This window comes from Rhizopus delemar, genomic scaffold (assembly GCF_000149305.1).
Source record: "Rhizopus delemar RA 99-880 supercont3.2 genomic scaffold, whole genome shotgun sequence".
NCBI lineage: Eukaryota > Fungi > Mucoromycota > Mucoromycetes > Mucorales > Rhizopodaceae > Rhizopus > Rhizopus delemar.
In genome coordinates, this window is record NW_027137828.1 from 4,200,911 (window position 1) to 4,224,969 (window position 24,059).

At 33.9% G+C, this 24,059-nt stretch overlaps 10 protein-coding genes across 10 annotated transcripts; 5 read left to right on the top strand and 5 right to left on the bottom strand.

Moving 5' to 3' along the window:
• Window positions 1–224: 224 nt before the first annotated feature.
• Window positions 225–1,103, top strand: RO3G_03878 (uncharacterized protein; the record flags this gene model as incomplete). Its single annotated transcript, XM_067658468.1, has 1 exon — window positions 225–1,103. The coding sequence occupies one exon, from the start codon at window positions 225–227 to the stop codon at window positions 1,101–1,103; it is 879 nt and encodes a 292-aa protein (XP_067514569.1).
• A 1,076-nt stretch (window positions 1,104–2,179) lies between these two features.
• Window positions 2,180–2,509, top strand: RO3G_03879 (uncharacterized protein; the record flags this gene model as incomplete). The annotated part of the gene is made up of 1 exon (XM_067658469.1): window positions 2,180–2,509. The coding sequence occupies one exon, from the start codon at window positions 2,180–2,182 to the stop codon at window positions 2,507–2,509; it is 330 nt and encodes a 109-aa protein (XP_067514570.1).
• A 1,950-nt stretch (window positions 2,510–4,459) lies between these two features.
• Window positions 4,460–5,990, top strand: RO3G_03880 (uncharacterized protein; the record flags this gene model as incomplete). The annotated part of the gene is made up of 7 exons (XM_067658470.1): window positions 4,460–4,632; window positions 4,690–4,928; window positions 5,128–5,199; window positions 5,258–5,386; window positions 5,518–5,586; window positions 5,647–5,767; window positions 5,939–5,990. 7 exons carry the CDS (start codon window positions 4,460–4,462, stop codon window positions 5,988–5,990), a joined length of 855 nt encoding a protein of 284 aa, XP_067514571.1.
• A 1,763-nt stretch (window positions 5,991–7,753) lies between these two features.
• Window positions 7,754–8,529, bottom strand: RO3G_03881 (uncharacterized protein; the record flags this gene model as incomplete). The annotated part of the gene is made up of 2 exons (XM_067658471.1): window positions 7,754–8,302; window positions 8,350–8,529. The coding sequence occupies 2 exons, from the start codon at window positions 8,527–8,529 to the stop codon at window positions 7,754–7,756; spliced, it is 729 nt and encodes a 242-aa protein (XP_067514572.1).
• Window positions 8,530–9,963: 1,434 nt separating this feature from the next.
• On the top strand, window positions 9,964–10,875 carry RO3G_03882 (uncharacterized protein; the record flags this gene model as incomplete). The annotated part of the gene is made up of 1 exon (XM_067658472.1): window positions 9,964–10,875. One exon carries the CDS (start codon window positions 9,964–9,966, stop codon window positions 10,873–10,875), a length of 912 nt encoding a protein of 303 aa, XP_067514573.1.
• A 241-nt stretch (window positions 10,876–11,116) lies between these two features.
• Window positions 11,117–13,372, bottom strand: RO3G_03883 (uncharacterized protein; the record flags this gene model as incomplete). The annotated part of the gene is made up of 6 exons (XM_067658473.1): window positions 11,117–11,734; window positions 11,801–11,902; window positions 11,957–12,141; window positions 12,455–12,538; window positions 12,598–13,240; window positions 13,289–13,372. The coding sequence occupies 6 exons, from the start codon at window positions 13,370–13,372 to the stop codon at window positions 11,117–11,119; spliced, it is 1,716 nt and encodes a 571-aa protein (XP_067514574.1).
• A 1,139-nt stretch (window positions 13,373–14,511) lies between these two features.
• On the bottom strand, window positions 14,512–15,568 carry RO3G_03884 (uncharacterized protein; the record flags this gene model as incomplete). Its single annotated transcript, XM_067658474.1, has 5 exons — window positions 14,512–14,519; window positions 14,601–14,729; window positions 14,918–15,004; window positions 15,060–15,295; window positions 15,354–15,568. 5 exons carry the CDS (start codon window positions 15,566–15,568, stop codon window positions 14,512–14,514), a joined length of 675 nt encoding a protein of 224 aa, XP_067514575.1.
• A 2,228-nt stretch (window positions 15,569–17,796) lies between these two features.
• Window positions 17,797–18,117, bottom strand: RO3G_03885 (uncharacterized protein; the record flags this gene model as incomplete). Its single annotated transcript, XM_067658475.1, has 1 exon — window positions 17,797–18,117. The coding sequence occupies one exon, from the start codon at window positions 18,115–18,117 to the stop codon at window positions 17,797–17,799; it is 321 nt and encodes a 106-aa protein (XP_067514576.1).
• Window positions 18,118–19,096: 979 nt separating this feature from the next.
• On the top strand, window positions 19,097–20,179 carry RO3G_03886 (uncharacterized protein; the record flags this gene model as incomplete). Its single annotated transcript, XM_067658476.1, has 1 exon — window positions 19,097–20,179. One exon carries the CDS (start codon window positions 19,097–19,099, stop codon window positions 20,177–20,179), a length of 1,083 nt encoding a protein of 360 aa, XP_067514577.1.
• Window positions 20,180–22,043: 1,864 nt separating this feature from the next.
• On the bottom strand, window positions 22,044–23,893 carry RO3G_03887 (uncharacterized protein; the record flags this gene model as incomplete). The annotated part of the gene is made up of 5 exons (XM_067658477.1): window positions 22,044–22,064; window positions 22,201–22,691; window positions 22,743–23,187; window positions 23,358–23,524; window positions 23,710–23,893. 5 exons carry the CDS (start codon window positions 23,891–23,893, stop codon window positions 22,044–22,046), a joined length of 1,308 nt encoding a protein of 435 aa, XP_067514578.1.
• Window positions 23,894–24,059: the final 166 nt, after the last annotated feature.

Here is a 24,059-nt window from a genome sequence, read left to right on the forward strand (position 1 = left end):
AGAAAAATGGGAAACTCAAATATAAACGAGAAAAACTCAAGGCTATCCTCCTTAAGAGTCCACACATCCGTACTCTTTACTCAAAAAACTAATGTTTTTACAGAAAAAAAAAAATAGAGCCAGCAGGAAGCAAGCTTTTGCTGAGTTACAATGGCAAAATATTAAAAAAATAGAATCCTTTGCCGTCTTCTTCTAATAGCTCATTCTTACGCAAATTTCCCTAAATGCAAGCACTTCAGCCAGAAAACAGTCAGCAAGTAACCAACCTAAAAACAGGCAGTGGCTCTGTTGGAGAATTCACTCGTCGTAAAAATTGGTCTCAGAGCATTTTAGACTCCATGCGAGACGTTGTTCACGTCTTGTCCAAAGATCTCTTAATTTTATACTGTTCAGATGCCTCGAGTGAAATTCTGGGATATCGATCAACAGAGCTAGTGGGTCACTTATTCACCGAATATCTTCATGTAGACGATGTGGATGTATTTGTTCGTGAATTTAAAAACATTCAAAACACGGTACAGACGTTTAGAACGTGCTACCGTTTCCTTCGCAAAGATGGCAAGTATGCAACGTTAGAGACCCGAGGACAGTTTTACAAGACATCCTTTTTTGGTAACGCTAGACGTATACCAACAGAAGCAGCGCAGTCGATTGATACATTACTTGATCTCAAGATGGAAAACGAAGTTTTAAAAAAAAGACTAGCCGCTGTTAAACTAGAGCACCAAAACAAAAAGAAAGCAGATTCAACACAAAATAAAGAAACGCCATTACCCAAAGCCCAGTCGACAGCTAGTGAGAGCAATGAAGAAGTAGAAGGAGAAGAGACCTATGATATATACATGCCTACTGAACCATCCAGTTCTTCACTTGTCTATACGCAAGGCGTCAGTCCTTCCTATGGTGTTGCTGAAAGTCTATCGTTATTTACTGGACTACGATATGATTTGGGCGAACGCTCACATGGTATCTCAATGGGCTTACAAGGCGGTGAACTGACTGATGTTGGCCAGAACCCATCTCTGGACTTTAATGATCTCAACGTAGAAAAAAGACTGCAAAGGGATGAACAAGACGAGCCAAAATCAAAGAAGGTGCAATAGGAAATAATTTTTAGTCTTGTATTAATTCATTTTATAGAAAAGAGCAAACAGTCGTCTAGCATCTTCAAATGTATGTACTGATTGTGGTACAACTGAATCTCCTGAGTGGAGAAAAGGACCCAATGGCCCAAAGACGTAATGATTCTTTAAACATGAAATAGTATGTTATTAATTCATGCTTCAATAATAGCCTCTGTAATGCGTGTGGTTTACGCTGGTCAAAAAAGCAGAAATCAGAGCAGCAAGAGTAAAATGCTATTCAACTTCTTTCACATCAAAAAAGTTGTATCTAACAATAGTAGTCATAAAAACATAAAATGGCATATTTTTCTATCGCATTGAATGCATTATTTCTTTTTATAAAGTTTAAAATGATAAGGTGCCTTTTTTTCTGCTTATGCAAAAAAAAAAAAAAAAAGTTTTGACAATGCATCTGCTACTTACCTTAATAAATAAAATCCCGACTAAGAGCGTCTAGTTTGCATAATCCCAACAATAAAGCCTTTTTTTTTTGGGGGAATACATGTATTTATGATGAAACCTTGTCATGTTTTTATGTATCAACCATATAAATGAGTCAAGAAAAAAGAGAGAAAAGAGCGAAATTTTTAATTTAGGAAAAAACGGTTTCAGTAACTTAGTAAAATGGTTTCTCTCTCTGGATATAATTACTTTTTGCGGGATTAGATTCTTTATAGAATTGACTTTTGCACAACAACAACAACAACAAAAAAAAAAAAAAAAAAAAAAAAAAAACTACAGAACGTAATTTAATTTTATCATGTCGTAATTGATATGCATACATAACATGTCGATCTTTGGATGACCAATGCACACAAAAATAAATTTTCAAGGAAATGTTTCGATATTCTATAACGAATTAAAAAACGTACAGAAAACCCTGAACAGGGTTCTAAATTTATCAACTTATTCAATTGGCTCATAGAACCGTACACTTACGATCCATTATGATTGGTACGATCGATAAAAACATAGATCAAGCAATTGCTTTATAAACAGAATTTCTTTTATAAAAAAGCATTTATGACCTGTCTTTGTTTTCATTCTTTACTGGTATGCCATATCGGCCCTTAAGCCCATCTGCTACACCAGAATCTATAGCTACTTTACCATGCCCTGTTAATCACAGTGCAGCCACTGAGGGTATCAACACCTCCGAAGGCGCTATTCTTGATGTTACTGCTACTATTACCAAGAAACCTTCTGTAATGTTGAACACTACAACGATTGCTTCTCAAAGTGTAGCTGCGACTCCGATGATTAAGAGCTGTTCGACTGATGATGATAATGATGTTTATAACAATTGTTTTTCCTTTTGTGTAAAATGTGGTGTTGATATTCTTGTGTTCGCGCACGAAAGACATTGTCCCTTGGCTAATTTTTAACTGCCTCAAGTCAAGCTATTACCTTTCACAAGAAATAAGTGAAGGGGAGATTTTATATAGCAATAAATAGCAGAGAATACTTGGTTTTTCAAAGCAAGTATTATGTACATAGACGGGTATATGGTTAAGTACAATAATACAGAAGCAAATTATCGACAAGTATTTACAACGCAAGCTACAGTTATGCCTTATTTTGCCTTCATATTCATTTCAAAAGCAATGCTTCAGAGGTTGAGTCCTGCTTTGGTGTATCGATTAGAAACATGACCGAGCTGTGAGATTCCTATAAGATGAAAGAAGTGCAAAGAATATAATACTGCCATTCTTCCATCTTAGCTTACGTTAATCATTCACTAAATTAAACAAACCTATCTTAACCCAAAAAAGATTATCTTTAGTATTTAGCATTTCAAAGTCATTAATTTCTCTTTTTCTTATAATTAAGTCGAATGGAAAGTATCTTCCCTTTATTCGACTTCTGCCTGCATTGATTCATGTACTAAGTGTTCTTATGACATGCTACGAAATTTTATTCAATTTTGCTGGGTCATATAGACTTCTAAAAGAAAATGCATACTCTACTATTTATTCACCATCATCATTCTTTCATACTTGTCCATCATTTTCTCGTCTTGAGATGCTCATCGCCTTGTTCTTTCAAGTATTTTTTTTATCTTTGTTATTCTAGTAATTACTGTTACAGCACACATGCCTAAATAAATTACTAAAGAAGATAGCATACAATGATCAATCTGAATGAGACACACTATCAATATATATTGTGTATAGCATGATTTGAATGTAAAGGATTGAGTTCTAGCCAGGTTGACACATTTAAATACGGCTAATTAGCTCACTAAAAAGAATAAGATAGAAAAAGCAGTTTAGGCTTCATGAGTTACCCATTTTTTTTTTCTTTTCTTTTTCTTTTTTATAGTTCCTACTGTATGTCAGAAAAAGGAGGTCTTTTACAAGTAAATCCCCTGCTGTCTATGGAATGTCTATTTATCCCCATTACTAACAATTGATATTCTCCCTCAATAAAGAAGACAAAACTAGTTACAAAGGAAAAAGATATGTATCAGATGCAGAGATTTTATTTAAAAAATAAAAAATAGATAAGTTGATGCATGCTATTAATTGATCTCTTGGTCGATCAACATACTGCATGTCAAAAGGAGTTAAACGGAGTAAATTTCCAGTTCCTAAACAGAAAAATTGGGAATAAAGAGTTGGTTGTGGTGCTTAACAGGTTAGTGTACATAGTTTCTGAAACGGTCATCAGCTTTATAACCTGTACCAGCTAATTTTTTCCTGCTACTTTTATTCTTGATTTCAAAGAATAATTTATGCATAATACATGTAACAGAAAGAGCGGAGACTAATACTACCACCCTCATTTTTATCCAAATAAAAATATATTACCTCAAAAAATCATATAAATTTCTGTTTCCAGAACAAAAATAATTAAGTATTAAACAGACATTGATATAATTATATGACAATTGGTTAGAGAATAAAAGAAATGTAATGAAACTAAAGCAAAGATAGATAATCAATTACTACTTCTTTTTTTTATTATTCCTTTGTATCATGTATAAAATCCGAAAGTTCATAACCTGCACTTCTCTTCTGAAAAAAGAAAAAGCAAAAAGAAAGAAACAATGTTGAAAGAGATATTCTAATATTCAGAATGTAGCAGGGCAATCAAATTTTCATTAATTAATTACCATATAAAAAGTATATGTATGCCCCTGATCGTGCAAATCAATTAAAGCACTACCTGATTTCTTTGAACAATAGCCAGAGCCCGCGAACGAGGTTTTATTTGTTTATTTTCTGGTACGCAACAAACTCCTGTTCTTTTGTTCAACCTATATTACAACTCTAAATCATATAAAAGCAAGGATAAATGAATGCATTTTTTTTCATTCCAGAAGTAAAGTTAAGATGCTTTACCTCAAATTCATAACGCTTATTTTTGTTGTTATCTTGGAACTGGTTTCCGCTGATGTTACATCTATTTCTGAATGTCCAAAACTTGCGGCAAGGACAAGTGCTGCAAAGGATGTTACAGATCTTCGTATTGACGATATCCAAATTATAGCTGGTTTAGGGGATAGGTAAATAATCAAAGCACTAAAGAGCAGGAAACAAAGTATTTAATCCTTTATCTATAGTTTAATGGCTGGTTTTGTTATGATGGGTATTCCTGAAGGAAAAGAACTTACCAGTATTCTAAAACTTGACTTCATACGAGAATACCGTGGAAACAGCTACATTATGGGTGGTGATACTGATGCTCTTACTTTGGCCAACTTTATCAAGTACTATAACCCAAATGTTTATGGATCATCGACTTCATCACATCTTCTTTCGCTATGCCATGGGCCTCTTTGTATTCCACCTTTGACCTTATGTAAGCTTACTTAATTTACTTGTAGTAAATACAGCCCTAATAATATTGTTAGATCGACCTGTCAGAGATAATCTCAATGCAGCGCAATCATGGTCATTAGCTGCGAACCTTGATTATGAGCTAGATTACCTTATTCCTCGTAAAGCTTAACTATCCTTATCACATTGTTTTATTGCTTATTTATTTCTAATGTTACTAGGTATCAAAGCTCACTTTTCTTCACCTGAAGAATATTCTACTGCATGGAAGATGATCACTATTCAAATAGGCAGTAAGATATAGGGAATAATCTAAATTGTAATTCTAACTATAATGTCATTGCGAACAAGGTAACGATCAATGCGCATCTTGCAATCCACTTATCTCACACTATGCAACACCTGAAGCTTATGGAAAATACGTTGAAGCCGCTATCCAGAGAATCCAAAAAGAAATTCCCAAAACAGTAGTAAACCTAAGTAAATACAGTGCATCAAGCACATCGAACTGATTTTAACAACTGTTGATATAGTTAGTAATTTTAAAATTTCAAGTATCTTTCTTAGAACAAAAAATGAGCAAGCATACTGCAAACCTACTTCATTTATAGCCAAAGATATTGGATGCCGCTGCCTTAATACACTAAGTTCGACATTAAATATGATTCGTTATTACATTGGTAAATGCTTTTTTAAATACGCATATGTAGTCTAACACATGGTTTATGTTTAAAAAATAGCATATAATAAGCAACTACAGACAATTGCTGAAAAGTATCGCGGAGAGCCTGGAGGAATGTTCGCTGTGATGTATAACCCTGTGGAGATCGATATACTTTCTTTCCCTATTGATGCTTTTAGGTAATTTTAATAAAACTCATTATGAAACTGAAGTTAAACACAGCTGACGGTGCTTTTTCTGTTAGTAACTTCGATTGCTTCCATCCTAGCTTAAAGACTCACCAATGGTTAGCTAAGGTAACTAGTCTCTCATTCTCTTTGAATATAGAAACTCATCTTTCATTTTGATAGGCTTACTGGAATCAAATGTTCCTCAAAAAACCTTCAAAGCCGCCGATTATAACATATGATCCCAATTTAAAGGTAAACAATTATCTTTTTTATATTAGTATTATTAACAGTACCTCAAACGATAGATTCGCTGTCCTACAGAAGATGACAGATTACCAACTACCTCTAATTAACTTTATTAATAACAAAATACATTCGTATGGATACATGTCTTAGTCAACCGGATTGGTATTGCCATTTAATAATAAATAAACATTCAGTTTCATTTTCATTTTATCTATTATCGTTTTGTCCCATTATTTGTCGATTGCAAAAACCAATTGTACTATAAAGAAATACAAGGCAATATCATAACATAAAGTCGAATCTTCCTATCTATTATTCAAAGTAGACTAAAGCTCATGATTTGGATTTTTTTTATCTTTTGCATGAATTTAGGAAGTTGGCTCTGAGAAAAATTCGCTATGCAAATTGTGTACGCCAACCTTGAAGAGAAGCTTCTTTAGCTAGTTATCTACAGCAGTGGCTCAGAAATAATTTCTTTAATGGTCTATGCGCATGCTTTGTAGCAGTCTGCATAGCGATGTTGGGTGACTGATTAAAGGATGAGAAGATAAAGACAAAATAAATCAAAACTTTTTAGGTTTTTCAAATGATAATTTTGCTGTACAAGTGATATGATTAGATGATCAGTAACTGAAGTTGTCCTAATTATCTTCTTCAAAATTGTATAAGAATGTGTAAGTTATTTCTTACCCGTTAGCTGAGCTTTTTGTTGACAAAAATATGTATTTGTAAACTGTTATATTCAATAGTCATTGGTAATGATAAAGCCAATAAAAATAGGTAAAAAGGTTGTAAAAACTTTGCTTGTTGGTTGAATAGTTTTATCTCTTTTAAACGATGCTAAATGTACAAACAATGCTAAAAAATCCAAGACATTGGTATTTTGGCAATTTAGATCTTGTTTGCTCTCATGTCATTCGACCTTCATCCCATCACTTTTTAATTCACCCTCTTTTCGAAATTATTTGCTTTATTCATCCTACAAAACTATTCAATGTAAATTTTTCATCTTCATGATTTTCTCTACCTATTATTTTATCTATTAGTTTCTTGGGATGTTCTACGTTATCCACTTAGATTTGATTGGTATCATTTGTAAAGTTCCAATATACCATGCAAGTAAGTAATAGGCTTTCTTTAAAAAAAATATTTGTTGTGGCTGTTGGGCCAGGATTTTCATTGTTATAATGAAGGCGATAAGTAGGTAAATGAGTTCATATAACTTTGTAAAATTTTAAGATACAAGTACAAGAAGCAAAAAAGCAATCGGTAAAATTACAAACAGGAAAATAGACACCTTTTTGAATGTTATGAAATAAAAATAGCGTTTATTCAAGTTGCATTTCTCTAAAAAGTCAAATAAAAAGTCGATATACATTCGTTATGTATAAAGCTTAATAAAAATTTTTATATCATTCATCAATCCCTAGGTACAAACGGAAAGGACCTCTTAATTTCCGATACCGAACCAAAGCGGAAAAAAAAATTTATTCAGGAATCCATGATTATTTAATATGTCAACTGAAAATAAGCTGGCATGGTTTTTGCGGTCTTGAAGTTTCATTCTATTTATAATGGCTGATATTACGTAAACAATAAATATTGAGAGAGAGATAATATAATTGATTCTATACGTTAATTTTCTTTTGTAAATAAGCCCTTCTAGAGAAAAAGGACACCGTAAAAGTATAATGAGAAAGAATGATTTTATTTATAACATGCAAACAAGCTCTATACATCTTATATGATCTATACTTCATAAACTTTTAAGGAATTAATGTCCCAGTAAGCCGAGGTAAAAGCACTAGGATTGTTTTGCACAAAGGCATTACAATCTACAGGACAATTGTACTCAGAAGTTGCACTAGAGAGACCTGCCCAGTCACCACAAAACGTTAAATCAATCACAATATTCATATTTTTAAAGGCTGTAGAACTACAGCTTTCTTCAAAAGGAAAATCGGCGACAGGAAGGCCCCATTCGGAAGGAGAAGGCTCCCCAGAAGTTATATCTTTAGGAATTGCGTTACGAGGGAAAAACCAAACTTGTATACTAGTATTCCAAAGAAGAATGTATACACCACCACCAATGTTATTAAGACCTGATCCAAATGAGTTATTTCTTGAATCAGTCACACCGCAGCCGGTATTACTAGGTTGGTTGGAAGCATTCACATCACAGTCTTTGTATTGAGAAGAAGTGCCAGTCATAGATTGTGCTACGCCAGCCATTGTACATCTATTATCCGTATGAAGCGTAATTGTGTTTTTGGTTTGGGTATGAACACCTTCAAGTATCTACTAAATGGTTAAAATAATGTCTCTTAATGATACGGGTAGCTTACATCAATTTCCCCATTTGTTGGCCAAGATGGTCCTACTAACCAGTAAGCAGGCCAAGTACTACAGCCAGTAGGTACGTGGTTTACATCAAAAACGAAGAGACCAGAGTTATATGCCTTTTTTGAAGAGATGCGAACGGAGGGACGGCCAGAGGGTGTGATGCTTACGTTATCTGCCTTCATGATAAAACGGTCATCTATAGTGTAAACAAGGCCTGAAGATTGAGCGCTTTTCAGATTTTGGTATTGTACAAAGCCATGGGTAGGGTCTGTTTCATTAAAGAAAGTGAATTGTTCAAAAAATGTTTGACCAATATAGTTATCTTGTAGCATATATTTGCCCAACACAACTTCAATAGCAGCCACAGAAAGAATAAAGATAGACAAGGCGCTTATCATAAGGAAGCACAAAAAGGGCGATTAAAAAAAGAAAAGGCTTTTTTATTCCCAATCAAGAGCATACACAAATACGGTTTATATATAGACGCATATCAAGTCATGCTGTCCCCATCTCTCGCGAAAATATATACAAGCCAAGAAAAGTCAAGGGACGGATCATGCCCAATAAAAAACGCGTAGATATCAGAACAACCGCATCTTGAACGGACCGTCGCTTAAATTTTCTTTTTTTGTATATAAAAGGCGCTTGGATCACACATATCATACCTATCCAATGAAAAATATTGAACAACTTTATATTAATTTGTTTCTTAGCCAATGATAAACAAATATAAGGGAAAAAAAAACAGATAGTAAAGGATTGTGCCTGAAAATTTTTTTTGCCGAGGTTTGGAAAAAGTATAATCGCGAGCTGAACCCGAACAATTCTCGTCGAGTAGAGAAACGCGACCGCTAAGGATAAGAGAGAAGATAAAACCAATCAACAGCAAGGCATTATTGAATTTTTGAATCAACAGCCGTCCTTTACTATTTTTTTTTATCAGCCTTAGTTGTCTAAAAAATAACTTTTTATTATAAGGATTCTATACATTCAGTAAAGTATCTCTTTGTTGCACAACAATTAGTAACAAAGAAGAACAATCAATAAATTGGATAAAGTAAGCATATAGGGGCTATTTTTCAGCTTAAATTTTAAAGATACCATCTAATACATTTTCTACTTGGTTACTGAAAAGTTCAAGAAACATAGTATTTAGTAATTAAACTGTGATAACAAAAGTTTTTTCATTTATTCTTTGTGTAATGTTTCTTTTAAAAACTCTAATGAGCACGATTGCTATAGTAAAATAAAAGTAGAGTAAAAAGCAAAGAAAACAAGTCTAAAAAATGAGCTTTTCATATTTATGCAGCAGTACAACCAAGTCTTATTTTCTCACTCTCTCAAGATTTTCATATGTTTTTGGTACCTGGGCGGAACTAATTAATGTTTTAGGACAGAAGCCCACGTTACAAATAAACTAAAATAGTTAACTTATGTAAGGTTGGGGTATCTTTAACAGTTTGACAGATGAATATATTCTTTTAATTTCTTTGTCCCTCCTTGAGATACTCTTTTTCTACTTTTTCCTTTTTTTTTTTTTTTTTTTTTTTTTTTTTTTTTTTTTGCTATATACTTTATATTTATTTTCCTTCTCTTTTATTATATTAACAAAAAAAATGGAATCTGTAAAACAAAAAAGATTTTCATTTGCTGGGTTTAGTAGTTCCTTATCCAGAAGTTTATCCTTCTCATCTGGTGAACAAAAATTACAAGAAGATTCCAACAAAAGTAAACGTTCGCAAAAGACAAAAAGCTTATATATAAAATCCTTTCGAAAGCCCACAGAAGAAAAAACGATAGCAACAAGTTATGATGAGAAAGAAGCGGCTCAGTCCAATGGAAAAGAAATTCGTAACTCTATTCGAAGGTCTTTATCAGCCGTAATCTATGCAACGCCTCAAGTCAAGGGCAAGCAGGGTGAGAATGATAATAAACTAGTGCCTGTATTAGTTACACCTGGATTATCTGAATCAGTCGGTGGTATATTAATTGATGACAGCAACAACCTTAGAAGGCAAAAAGAACAGGAAGCAGAAAAGAAGCCAGACAAGAAGAAGAAACCAGTAGAATATGATAACACACTAGATATCTTTCCAGATAGTTCTGAATGTGACTCTATTACAGTACTATGGCAGGGATATTGTTATACAGTAAAAACAGACGAAAAGGACCCAGTAGCTTCAGAAATACTTGCAAATAAGGAAAAAGAGGTGAATAACTTGGTCGAAGATTTAGTGAAAAGATTTGATAAGGAAATTTGGAACTCTTACCATGGACTTATTCATCCAGTTCATTTATTTCAAGATAAGGATAATAAAGAACAAGTGATAGAGGCAGGCAAATGGAATGGTTTGAGTGTAGAAGAGTTGAAACGTTATTATGATAACTATGGATCGATGATGTTAAAAATACGTGAATCAAGAATGATTGAACAGCAAAGATACTATCAATGCCTTCCAGATGCGAAAAAGGAATGGATAATACCAGAAATCATCAAAGAACCACAGCAAATAACAGAAAAAGCCTAGGGTTCAAATACTATATATAACAAAATTCATACTTGTATACCTTTTTAAATTTAAAGAACTTTTTTTAATACATTCAATAAGAAAAAATAAGATTTTTTTATTTGTAAATCATTGTATAATGTCTTCTTTTTTTTGCTAATAGAGTAAGTGAATGTTGTGCGTATAAACAATAAGGGGATAGGGAGAAAATAATGCTTTTATATATAGGAGGAGAGAGAAGGAGTATTGAGGAAAAACATTTTTAAGCATTTTTTTCGTTGTCAGCTACAGTTATTGAGATAATGTTATGATCTTCATGGTGACCATGATGATAATGCTGTTGTTGATTGTTCATCGATGGTTCTTGGTTGCTACTGTTACTACCAGTTAATTTTAGCAAAAGCGGCGTAGCTATCAAAGTGATTGAAGTAACAGCCAATAAAAGATAGTAAACTTCACGAGAAATAATTGAAAGTTGTTTAGCTCTCGATGCCAATACGAATCCAAATTCAGATATCTGTGCTAAAGCAATGGCCATTGTGGATGATTTGTGTATATCAAATTTAAATAAATAAAGGATGATACATGTTGCAATGAACTTAAAGCCAATAACTCCACCAGCCATGATCAACAACAACATGGCCTCTGATGCAAGAAAGGTAGGGTAGGTATGTAATCCAATGGCTGCAAAAAATAGGCAAGCAAATAAATCACGTACTGGTTCAATGACAGCAAGTGAGGTTTCATATAGATTTTTCCGAGACCGGATGATCACACCGGCCGCAAAGCATCCCAACTCCATTCCCAAACCCAAGTGCTCAGAAATGATTAGCATTGTCATGCAAATAGCTATAGTACCCAGCAGCATGAGTTCATGATTCTTCAGAATGAGGTGAATAGGTAAAGCTCTTTGAAATACTCGTGGAATAATCGGAATTAGTTTTACAATAGCATAACAAACAAGTCCAAAAAGCGTGAATGAGACAAAGATTTTCAAAATAGCTAACGCCACCTGAAATCCAGTATTGGAGAGAGCAGGAATAATGGCCTAAAGTAAGTACATTTTAGACTATCAATATTACACTTTCTTTTGCTAATTTACCAGCATAAATCCAAGAATAACGTCTTGCATAACTAACAAACCGTACAGATGGTCTAATTGGTCCAGACGAATGCATTTCACGACTACCGCAGTTGAACTTAGGCTGATACAAGCACCTACAAATACAGCCTCCTTGTAATCAGCACCGATTATGTATGCCATAAATACAAAAAACAAAACTGTGACTAACAACAATGTCATCGCGCCTTCCAATGCTATCCTCCACATTCTTTTAATTTTCTCTAAAGAAAACTCTAATCCTAAAACAAACACAATAAGCACTACGCCAAGCTGAGCCAACGTTTCCACTTGGATAAGCTCCTACATAAATACTTGTCAGAGCACTTTTTCATTATTCATCCTTTTCTTACTTGTATAAGATTATATCCAGAAGGACCTATGATGATGCCTGCCAAAATGTATCCAAAAAAGGCTGTTTTCATTTACACAAAATTATTAAAAGAGTAACTATTGACCTTGTAAGATACATTACTTTACCAGGTAAACCAATACAAGTAAACATCCAACCAAATATAAAGGATGTTATTAATATTAAAATAAAGTCGTGTATTAACTGTAAATCTACATTTATATAGTTTAGTATGAATAAAGCTATCATCATTTTTACATATATAACAAACCTTCAATAATCACTGTAGTGTCAGCAGGTCTCATCAATACATATTCATTGTTGTCCTGATCCACTATAGCATTTATCACATTCTCATTAGGGTTATCCCTTCCTAATTTTAGTACTGTTTCCACTCTTGCATTATCTGCTGAAAACACAATCATATTTTGCTGCATATCTTCTTCTAATTGATCTGCATTTTCGCTTACTTCTTTCAACATGTCATTCAATATCTCCTTCACAGAATCCGGATCTTGTGTTTCTTCTTCTGGCGATTTTAAGTGTTTGTGCTTTTCAGAATATTTATCTGACACGGTCGATGCCAATCGCAATCGTTGATGGGATATCTTGACAGCGCGTTGAAATTCAAATGTCAGTTTAAGTGCTGGACTTCTGAAATCATATGATGACTTGAATGGCTCTTGGTTCACTGTTTGCTCATATATTCGGAAAATGCCTACAACAAAAGATTGCAAAGCTTGAAAATCATCAAGCTGAACACCGGCCAGTGCATAGAGTTCATCGCTTGATTCTCCATGAACAGCTTTAATGCTTTTGAATAAACGTTTCTTTTTAACAACAAGCTGTTTTTCGTGCTCATAACCTTTTTCAAGGATTCTATAAATCTGATCAGCATTTAAAGGCGACAGTGACTATACATATATCAATACAAAAAACTTTAGATCCAAATAAAAAGTTACCGATATTGTGGATGGTTCCGCATGAGTAATGAAATTACAATAAAAGAAGCAAAACGTGAATACTATATAATGTATGAGACGCATATCGTGTATAAAAAAGAAAAGATTCTATTTATTTTTCGTGAGCTATATATCATTAAACTGACTCAGACGCCCATTTTTTCTGCACAGCCCAAAAGTGTAACATACAAGTTCGAGACCAAAAATATGAACAAGTGCTTTTGAACTTAAATTATCCAAGAAATTAGAAATGATTTAACTTTTTTAGCATGAAAATCTGGTATACTTTTCATAACAATTATTAAACAGGGTATTTGGAATAATTTTTATGAATCAGTACTATATTTTCATTATATAGGAACAGTTTAAAAGTTTCAAATTAGGTTGTAATTGAATCATTTGATAAAGAAGTTGTAGATCAGAAGCAAAATTAAAGCAACCCTATTCATATTCTTGACTTCATTGTATATTTGTTGATTGTAAACGCGCTGATGAATCCAGTAGAAATGCACTTGAACATTTATTTATTATTAAATGGCAATATTAATCCGGTTGACTAAGACATGTATCCATACGAGTGTATTTTGTTATTAATAAAGTTAATTAGTGGTAGTTGGTAATCTGTCATCTTCTGTAGGACAGCGAATCTATCATTTAAGGCATTATTAATAATATGAATATAAAAGAGAGGTGTTTACCTTCAGATTAGGGTCAAATGCCATAACCGACGGCTTTGAAGATTTTTTGAGGAACATTTGATTCCAATAAGACTATCAAAATGAAAGATGAGTTTCTATATTCAAAGAGAATGAGAAACTAGTTGCCTTAGCTAACCATTGATGAGTCTTTAAGCTAGGATGGAAGCAATCGAAATTACTAACAGAAAAAGCACCGTCAGCCATGTTTAAGGGCTATTGCATATAGATTTGGTTGGTAGTTACCTAAAAGCGTCTGTAGAAAATGAAAAAAAATTAACTGAAGTAGGGTTATATATCACAGCGAACGTTCCCCCAGGCGTGCCAGGATATTTCGCAGCAATTGCTTCTAGTTTCTCATTATACGCTATTTTCATACGCAAAAGTAAGTGTTAAGTTCTGTTCATGTTAAAGAATATCTACCATTATAAGTATGATTTAAGCTTTCTAGCGTTTCTGGAGTAGCAAAGCAGCTACATTTAGTTTTTTTTTTAATAAACGAACTTGCTTTGCAGTAATCCGTCTCATTCACTGTTCTATAATAAATATCCAAGACCCTATAATTACTAACTATATTGACAAATGTTAAAGCCATTTTTTTATAATATTATACTTACGTAAGTTTACTACTGTATTAGGGATTTCTTTTCTAATTCTTTCAACAGCTGCCTCAACGTATTTTCCATAAGCTTCAGGTGTTGCATATTCTGCAGCAAAATTACTACAAGATGTGCATTGATCGTTACCTAGTTTAATATGACATTATAAGAAAATAATTTAGCCTCCATTTCTTGTGATTTACTGCCTATTTGAATAGTGATCATCTTCCATGCAGTGAAATTTCCTTTAGAAAAAAGAAAATGAGCTTTCATACCTAGTATCATTAAGAATCAACAAACAATAAAATAATGTAATAAGGATAGTTAAGCCTTACGAGGAATAAGGTAATCCAGCTCATAATTAAGATTCATAGCCATCCCTCCACTTTGTGCTGCATTAAGCTTATCAATGGTTGGGTTATCTAATTATATTAGTAAAGCCATTTTTACTATAATTGGATTTTAAGACATGCTTACATAAGGACATAGGTGGAATACAAAAAGGTCCATAGCATAAAGTAGCAAGATGTGATGAAGTCGATGCTCCATAAACATTTGGATTATAGTACTTGATAAAATTGGCCAAAGTAATAGCATCAGTATCACCACCAATAACATAGCTGCTACCTCGAAACTCTCGTACATATTTGGTATCAACCATACCAGTTTTTTTTTCACTATTGATACCCATCATAGCAAAACCAGCCATGGCACTACAGGAGAGGAATTATTATGTGACATCTTGTTTCCTTTTCATTTTTAATTTGTTACCTGTCCCCTAAAGCAGCTATAATTTGGATATCGTCAATACGAAGATCTGTAACATCCTTTGCAGTACTTGTCCTTGCCGCAAGTTTTGGACATTCAGAAATAGATGTAACATCAGCGGAAACCAGTTCCAAGATAACAACAAAAATAAGCGTTATGAATTTGAGGTAAAGCATCTTAACTTTACTTTTGGAATGAAAGAAAATACGTTCACCCATTCTTGCCTTTATATGATTTGAAATATAGTGAAAGTTGAGTAAAAAAGTAGGAATTTTTTACGTACGAACAAAAATTTGTTTGTGGGTTTGTATTTTTGAAAGAAACCAGGTACAATTTTGATTGGTTTTGTGAAATTAGGGAATGTGTTTTTTCAACCAGTAAATGTTTACTGATTTATGAATATTCGATCGTTCTGACACATTCTGAGTACTAGAATATCTCTTTATTCCGCATTGTTTCTTTCTCTTTTGCTTCTTTTTAGAAAAGACATGTGTATGATGAACTTTCAAGTTTTTATACATGATATAAAGGAATAATAAAAAAAGAAGTAGTAATTGATGATCTACCTTTGCTTTAGTTTCATTACCTTTATTTTATTCTCTAATCAAATGTCATATAATTATATCAATGTCTGTTTAACACTTAGTCTAGTCACTTTCAAGCTTTCTTAGATGTAAATCACATAACGATTTTATTGTGGTGTTTGGAAACAAAAATTTGTATGTAGTTTTAATTTAATATATTTTCTGGAAAAAGGTGAGGGTAGCAATGCTGGCTTCTTTTTATTCCATAATGTTTGTAGTGTGTAAGTTCATTCATCCCTTGAGATCAAAATCCAAATATAGGAAGAAAAAAAAATCCAATTTATAAAATTAATTATCTTTTCAATAACTACATATAGTATGTTGTTGTCTCGTTATAATTTTTCTGTTTAGAGATATAGAAACAGGCAAATTGCGGTCAATTTTTAAATGACTCTTTTTCTATCCCATTTTCTTTGACATGTCATGTCTCAATCACCTAAAAAATCAATTAATGGCATGCATCAGCATATTCCCCTTTTTTTTTCAAATAAAATGCCTATATATACCACATATTCTCTTTTTTTTTGTAACTAGTTTTGTTTTCTTTATTAAGGGATGGTAGTAATTGATAGTAATTAGAATAAATAGACATTCCATAGACAGCAGGGGATTTACTTGTAAAAGACCTCCTTTTTCTGACATACAGTAGGAACTATAAAAAAGAAAAAGAAAAGAAAAAAAAAATGGGTAACTCATGAAGCCTAAACTGCTTTTTCTATCTTATTCTTTTTAGTGAGCTAATTAGCCGTATTTAAATGTGTCAACCTGGCTAGAACTCAATCCTTTACATTCAAATCATGCTATACACAATATATATTGATAGTGTGTCTCATTCAGATTGATCATTGTATGCTATCTTCTTTAGTAATTTATTTAGGCATGTGTGCTGTAACAGTAATTACTAGAATAACAAAGATAAAAAAAATACTTGAAAGAACAAGGCGATGAGCATCTCAAGACGAGAAAATGATGGACAAGTATGAAAGAATGATGATGGTGAATAAATAGTAGAGTATGCATTTTCTTTTAGAAGTCTATATGACCCAGCAAAATTGAATAAATTCTATAGTATGGCATAAGCGCAATTGGAATACGACATAATTTCAATGTCGAATAATGAATTATAATAAATACTGTGTAGTTTATCTGATTCACAATAAGAGAAAGAGAGAGTAGTTTGATGACCTAAAGACAATGAATGTTAATCCTTCTCCACATCATTGTTTACATTTCACTAAGTTTACGTTGATCCAAGTCTGCTGCAGTACTGATATCCGCTCTATAATCATTTAAGCCGCAGAAGGCTACACAAAATTCATAAGAATATCTCCTATTTCTATTATATTTATAAAAAAAAGCTATACCTGTATTTGATGCTTACTATTGATATCATTAAATTTCTTGCCTCAGGCTTTCTTTTTTTTTTGTATGTGCTTATTTATAGGCCGCACAATGATGGACATAGTTAAAATTATATATCAAATATTATAAATTAAAGAAGGGCATAAGGAAATAAAGAAGCTATATAAATATGCTGTAAAGTAAAGGAGGGATTTGCTTCGATATTATAGTCTGTTTTCTTAGCCAATATACCTTAGCATAAGGAGCATTATCAAACAAAGCTTCCAGGGTAAGCGACAAAGATTGAGAATGCTGCATGCAATAAAAACTTTTAAGTCCAAATCCAGCAAGGGAACATTTTTATATTGGTCCGGAAAGAAGGGCGATTGTTCCAAAACCAAATGTAAATGGGCATGGTAAAAACCTTGGGAAGGAATTTTCCCAAGCAAACTGCTTGAGGGGATATGACCAGAGAAAATATTCATCGTTCTCGATGGCACCACATAGGATATAGTCATTGTTCACGAAGCATTGAGGAATGAGGTTGTTAAAACGCGAGCGACCAGGTATTTTTTTGTGGTAAACATCCATAGAGTAGTGTGAGCTTGGTGAGGTATTGGTGAACGCCAGAAGGCATTCCAAGAAGCTTTACTGGCTCGAGAGTAGTCACTAGGTAGTTTACCTAGAGGAAGCAAATCGCGATTGCGAAACCATTTGGTGTTCAACCCAACCAACAGAGTGCCATCGTACAGACGTGGTCTGATCAAAGTTTGCAAACATAATTCTAAACGAACAAAACCGAGGCCATTAGGCAATCTTCCTATGGGTATTGGAGTTAACATTTTGAACTTGACGAAGAAATTAGCTTCGATCATCTGTCTTAGTTGTATGGCATCCAAGTATCTTTGAATTCGAAAACGCCCCAAGCTCTCATCTTTTTCACAGTGTACAGAGTTTCCGGAGAGTAATGTCGTACCAGGTGAGAATCAATGTCGTGTTGGCCCAAGAGTGAATATTGTCACTTCTAAAATAAATGCTGCCATGCTGACAAGTCGAATATCGCGTTTCAAAGATGTGTTGTCGCACAATCCCTGGCATTTGTCTGGGATACATAAAGCACGCACCAGATTATTTATCTCAGGTTTTTCCCTTTTATCATAATTACACTGAAACCTCTTTATCATAATGAGCATTCAATTTTTGTACAAAGATGGAAAGGGAACTTTTGACGATAAGTGTAGCAGATCCGAGCCTATGAATTATATTGTTGATGAGGAGTAGTACCGTCTTAAAAACATTGGACTCCTATGCACAGTATCTGTCTCGTTGTTCCCTTCTTGGCACACCTATTATCAACAGTTCCCTTTCCATCTTTGTCCAAAAATTGAATGCTCATTATGATAAAGAGGTTTCAGTGTAATTATGATAAAAGGGAAAAACCTGAGATAAATAATCTGGTGCGTGCTTTATGTATCCCAGACAAATGCCAGGGATTGTGCGACAACACATCTTTGAAACGCGATATTCGACTTGTCAGCATGGCAGCATTTATTTTAGAAGTGACAATATTCACTCTTGGGCCAACACGACATTGATTCTCACCTGGTACGACATTACTCTCCGGAAACTCTGTATGTTCCTTTCAAAAGCATCAATATATTTTAATACCCGACGATTGATTTTAAAATTACTCTCCTTTTTCGCATTTAGTAAAAAAAAAAACCATATAAATAAGTATCACTTTGTCTCCTTTCCTCTTTTCTTTTTTTTCTCCTCTTTATTTACAATTTTTAAATTTCAACATTTTTCATCTCATAAACTATGGGTTCAGATACATTAGATCAACCTATTTTCGCCATTGGAACGATAATAGAAGACTTGGAGATTATTCAAACATTAAGTATTAGTGTAAATGGTCAGGTTTATTTGGCCAAAGATATCAATACATTTCAGCTTTATGCAATCAAATCTTTACGCCACATCGAGTCTGACTCTCTTCATCAAAACTTTCAACTAAACGAGATTTTACTTCATTCTCGACTTTCCGGACATCCGCATGTCATCCGAATCGAAAGGGTTATACAAAATTCTGATTGGACACATATCGTTATTGAATACGGATCTGAAGGCGATCTGTTTACTGCTATTGTTGACAACAACATTTACTATGGAAATCACTCGCTTATTAGGCACGTCTTTTTACAGTTAATCGAAACTGTGCGCTTCTGTCATAGCAAGGGCGTATATCACAGAGATCTGAAACCCGAAAACATCCTTATTTTTGATCGAGGACACACTTTGAAGCTTGCTGATTTTGGTCTTGCCACCGCAGACTGTTACTCAAAGGATTATGGCTGCGGTTCCACATTTTATTTTTCTCCAGAATGTCAAGGCGGATTTCTGATAGATAGTCAAAGGGGTTATGCAACTGCTCCTAATGACGTATGGTCACTTGGTGTCATCCTAATTAACTTGGCTGCGGGTCGTAATCCTTGGCATATTGCATCTTTGGAAGACAAGACTTATTGTGCCTTCCTTAGAGACCCTGATCTGTTGCTAAAGATGCTGCCAATATCAAGCGAACTCAATCAAATAATCAAGCGTATATTTTGTTTAGATCCTTTAAAGAGGATCACACTGGATGAGCTTTATCTTCGTGTCCAGCATTGTATTCATTTTACTCGTACAGAAGAAGTAACGCAGTATGAATCAATGATGTTAAAGGCAGTTCAGTTGAAAAATGCTCAAGTTCATAGCAAATTCACAGATGATTTACCTACACCACCCGATACACCAGATATAGCGCACTCTCCATGTATTGACCAAGGATCCTCATCTTCATTCATGGGCACGGGCCTTTTACAAAAAGTGGCGCTATTTCCAAAAATGGAAAAAGAATTCTAGACCACCCTTCCTCCTTAATTGGATAAGAACCGATAACAATTATGACCAAGCATCTTTCCCTACTTTCCTTTCATTTCCTTTTTATCCACTTACGCTATTCATATACATACGCATAAATACACAAGCACCCTACATGTATATATAGAAGCATTATTTATACTCCCTTTTTGTTTATATTTATGATATTTTATGTACATCTTTTTATTCTCATACTCTCATATACCATCTTTTTTCTCTCTCTCTTTACTGTTGTTGTATAGATAAATAATATATCATTATAAAACATTAGCATAAAATAAATTTGTATTACAAACTAATGTAAACAAACCTTATGTTGTTTACGTGTAAATAAAAACCTATAATCCTTTCCGATTTTTAAAAATATTTGTGCGGATGTAATAGTAACTGTACCACAAGTAACAATAGTAACAATTCTAAATGTCATCTGGTTAAACTGTGAAAATTATTTTTCTTAATAGTCTTCAAAGTATTTTATTATTGGACTAATGAATGGTGAATGAAATGAAGATGATAGAATAGGGTATAAAAAGACAACGATTTCTAGTACATATACATTATCAGCTTTGAAATACAGAACAAGAAGCCGTCAATTTGCTATTGCGACTTCAATAATGTTTACCTAAACTGTTTCGCAGAAAAAAAAATCTATTACCAAAAATGGGGAGTAATTCAAGGCTTTATAAAGTACAGATATTATAGAACCATCTCAATCTCTTAGAGTTAATTGTATACTTAAAGTTCCATAAAACTTACTGATTCCTCATGTTCAATAATATAGCTTTAGATATCATTGATCAGCTGTCAGGGTAGTTTCTACTCTTGTTATGTTCGCATTGACTTTATACAAGAACAATTTCACTAGAAAAATTTTCAGCACAATAAAGCGTAGAAAGTATTTAGATTGAGAAGTATAACTCATATTCGATGAAAGAACACCTGTTTGAAGTGACAGATCATTTCTACCACGTCAATACATTTGAAAAATGGTCCTTTGGGCTTCAAGTTTTTACTAATTCACTCTTCAAACTAGACACACTTGAGATTATAGCACTTAGTGTTGAATTGTCAAACGGAGATGTCCACTCGATCAAATTTGAATTCATATTTTTCATGAAGGAATGAGGCGGCCTAATTTAATCAGAGTTCTAAATAAGGTACCTATCGAGAACAAAAAGTCTAGAATTTTGTAAACCAATACGTTAGCAAGACACATTTCAGCATCGAACAACCATAACTGAACAGCTTCTCATCTTCTTCTCTCAATAATCATCATTGACCTCTAAGAGTCTAAGTGGGTTCCTATTTGCTATTCTCCATAAATCCAGTGTATTTGTTGCAGTCACAGTAGAAAGAGGCAGTAAATGAAGAGTGGCTTCATTTTGCGGTGAATGCTTTTTTGGACCATCACAGAATAGACCGTGATGCATGAAAACAGAATTTTTTTTTGGGATCTTTCAACGTAAGTAATATTATTACCTGACGGAAGTTTTTAGACTTGAGCTTGAAGTACAATACAAAGCTTCATCCAGAGTCAAAAATACTCTCAGGCATCTTATTCATGCATTCTACATGATTTGTATTAAACTAATATTAATGTAAACGTTGTTTTTAGGAGAAAAAATAGAAAAAAAGTGAAGAGGATTAAGTTTTTACAAATTTGGCGCTCTAAATTTACTAGATGTAATCAATTTTATATATTATATGTTTTAGAATGATTGCTATATCAAAGTAATTCATTTTGCTAAAAAGAATAAGCTTTTGTTTTTATTTTATTTGCGTTAGTATATCACGGTTTGTGCTATGCTCATTATCGATGAGAAAAACATGAATTGTTAAAGCCGACTTATAGTGGAACAGTTCTTCCCTAAATTATGCTTAAAAAATGTCATCTAATGAGAAGCTAAGGAGTGACGTTAAACGACCCGTCGTAAAACACCGTCACTATCAGACAAATAAATTTTAATTTCTGGGTGATCAACCTTGCTTAATCCTTTTCTTACCTCTAGAACCACTGCGTAGCTGCCAATCTCCTCTTCAAATCTGGAGGGAGAAGTTAATATAGTGTATTTTTCAACTTCAATGTTGCTGATTTTATGTGATTTGAATGCTGGTAACGGAGCGCCAAACAAAACAGTACTAAGGCCTACGATACCGATTGCCAACGCTGACAGAGAATCTCTCGACTTGGCAGCACATTTGGACAGAACTGAAACACACAGCGGGTTTGTACAGTAGAAGCTGCCTTTGACCTTCCTTGAAAAAACCTCTCCGTTTTTCGTTACTGATATACGGGGATGTGTCAGTCGTCGAAAGCAAAAAATACAAGTCTTGGAAGTCATGTTCTCATTGGTAATGCAAACGTTTGCTGCTTCAGAGTGGATGACCTCTTTCCACCGTCCACCGTATCTTTTAAATCCTTTGATGCGGAAACCGACTCCGGTTCCTCTGTCTCCAATGAACATGACCAATTTCTTCTTTGTTGAAGGATTATCTATTAAAGCGTGTTAGAACTCAATTATCTTCCATCATCCTGAGAAGTTACTACCAGAAGTTTGAGACAGTGCCTTTAGTTTCTTTGTACATATTCGATGAGTGAATCGATGCTTCTGGATTTCACGATGTCGGCGTTCATTCATTCTGTTGCCAGTGTTATAGAAGTCACGCAGTTTTTTGCGATGTTCAACATGCGCGTCAAAGTTATGTTTGAATTGTTCAACTGACACATTTGAAGTTGATCTCACTTTCTGAGAAAGACTATTTTCAATCAGTTGTGCCTCCTTTCCCTTTCTAGTGAGCTTCTTTCCTGTTTGGCGCTTGACCCTTTGTTTGAATGCACCGCAGCCAAAATCTATCTCGCTAGCTGATATGATGGTTACTTTTGGGGTCTTCAAATATTTCTGAAGTTCAATGTCTTGTACCACTGGAGCTGCTTTGTTGTCATCATCCAAGACAGAATAGTAATTGTGTAGCTTGAGGTGAAATGAAATCTTTTCAAAGAAAAAGGGACAGCTGCAGTCATATTCACAAGTCCATTATCTGTGCCGCAAAATGTAAAATCTTCAAAATCACGAAGCACACATGCTTCACTGTGGAATAGACCACGCGAATCTTTTTTCAATTCCTTTTTCGTTTTAACTTCATTGAGTTTTCTTTTTACGATTGAATTATACATTGATAAATACTTTTCAGTATCTTCAGCATATTTTTCGCAACGAAGAGCAACAGAACTAGAGTTATCATTATCGATAGAAGAGTCGAGAGCATCATCAACATGCTCTTCAATCCAACGCTTTACCTCGACAGGCAGACGAGATTGTACAATATCTTTAACATCATGGGGGGTCATGATTAGCGTGTTACCAAACATAATCCACAGAGATGGAGTTATCAGTTAAGAAGTATTTGTTCAATTTAGCCGTGCAGTTAACCTTCATAGAGGTGCGGGTTCTTTTGGCAGACGAGGGAGAGTCATTTTCAGCAGGTTCTTTTTTAACACTTTTATTTTTTACCAGCATGGTCACAAACATAGAAAGTAGATTTAACAGAAAGAGGTTTGACCCAACAACCAGGTTGAGATGCAACATTGCGATACCAATTGTCATACTCTATCCCATTTTGAAGTGAGAGCTTGACGCATTCCTCTGCATAGTCAGGAACAGTACGATAAGTGAAAGCAGATTGAATGTTAAACATGATAAGGAAATATACGATGGTGTTAAAGTAACGAATATAACTAACCTTTTTATTATAAAGGGGGGATGTACGTAAAAATATGAAAAATAAAAAAAAAATACCCCGTCAGTGGTTTAGTAGTTATCACTAAAGGAAAGCGTGGGCAAGATCAAGTCTGGTATGCGTA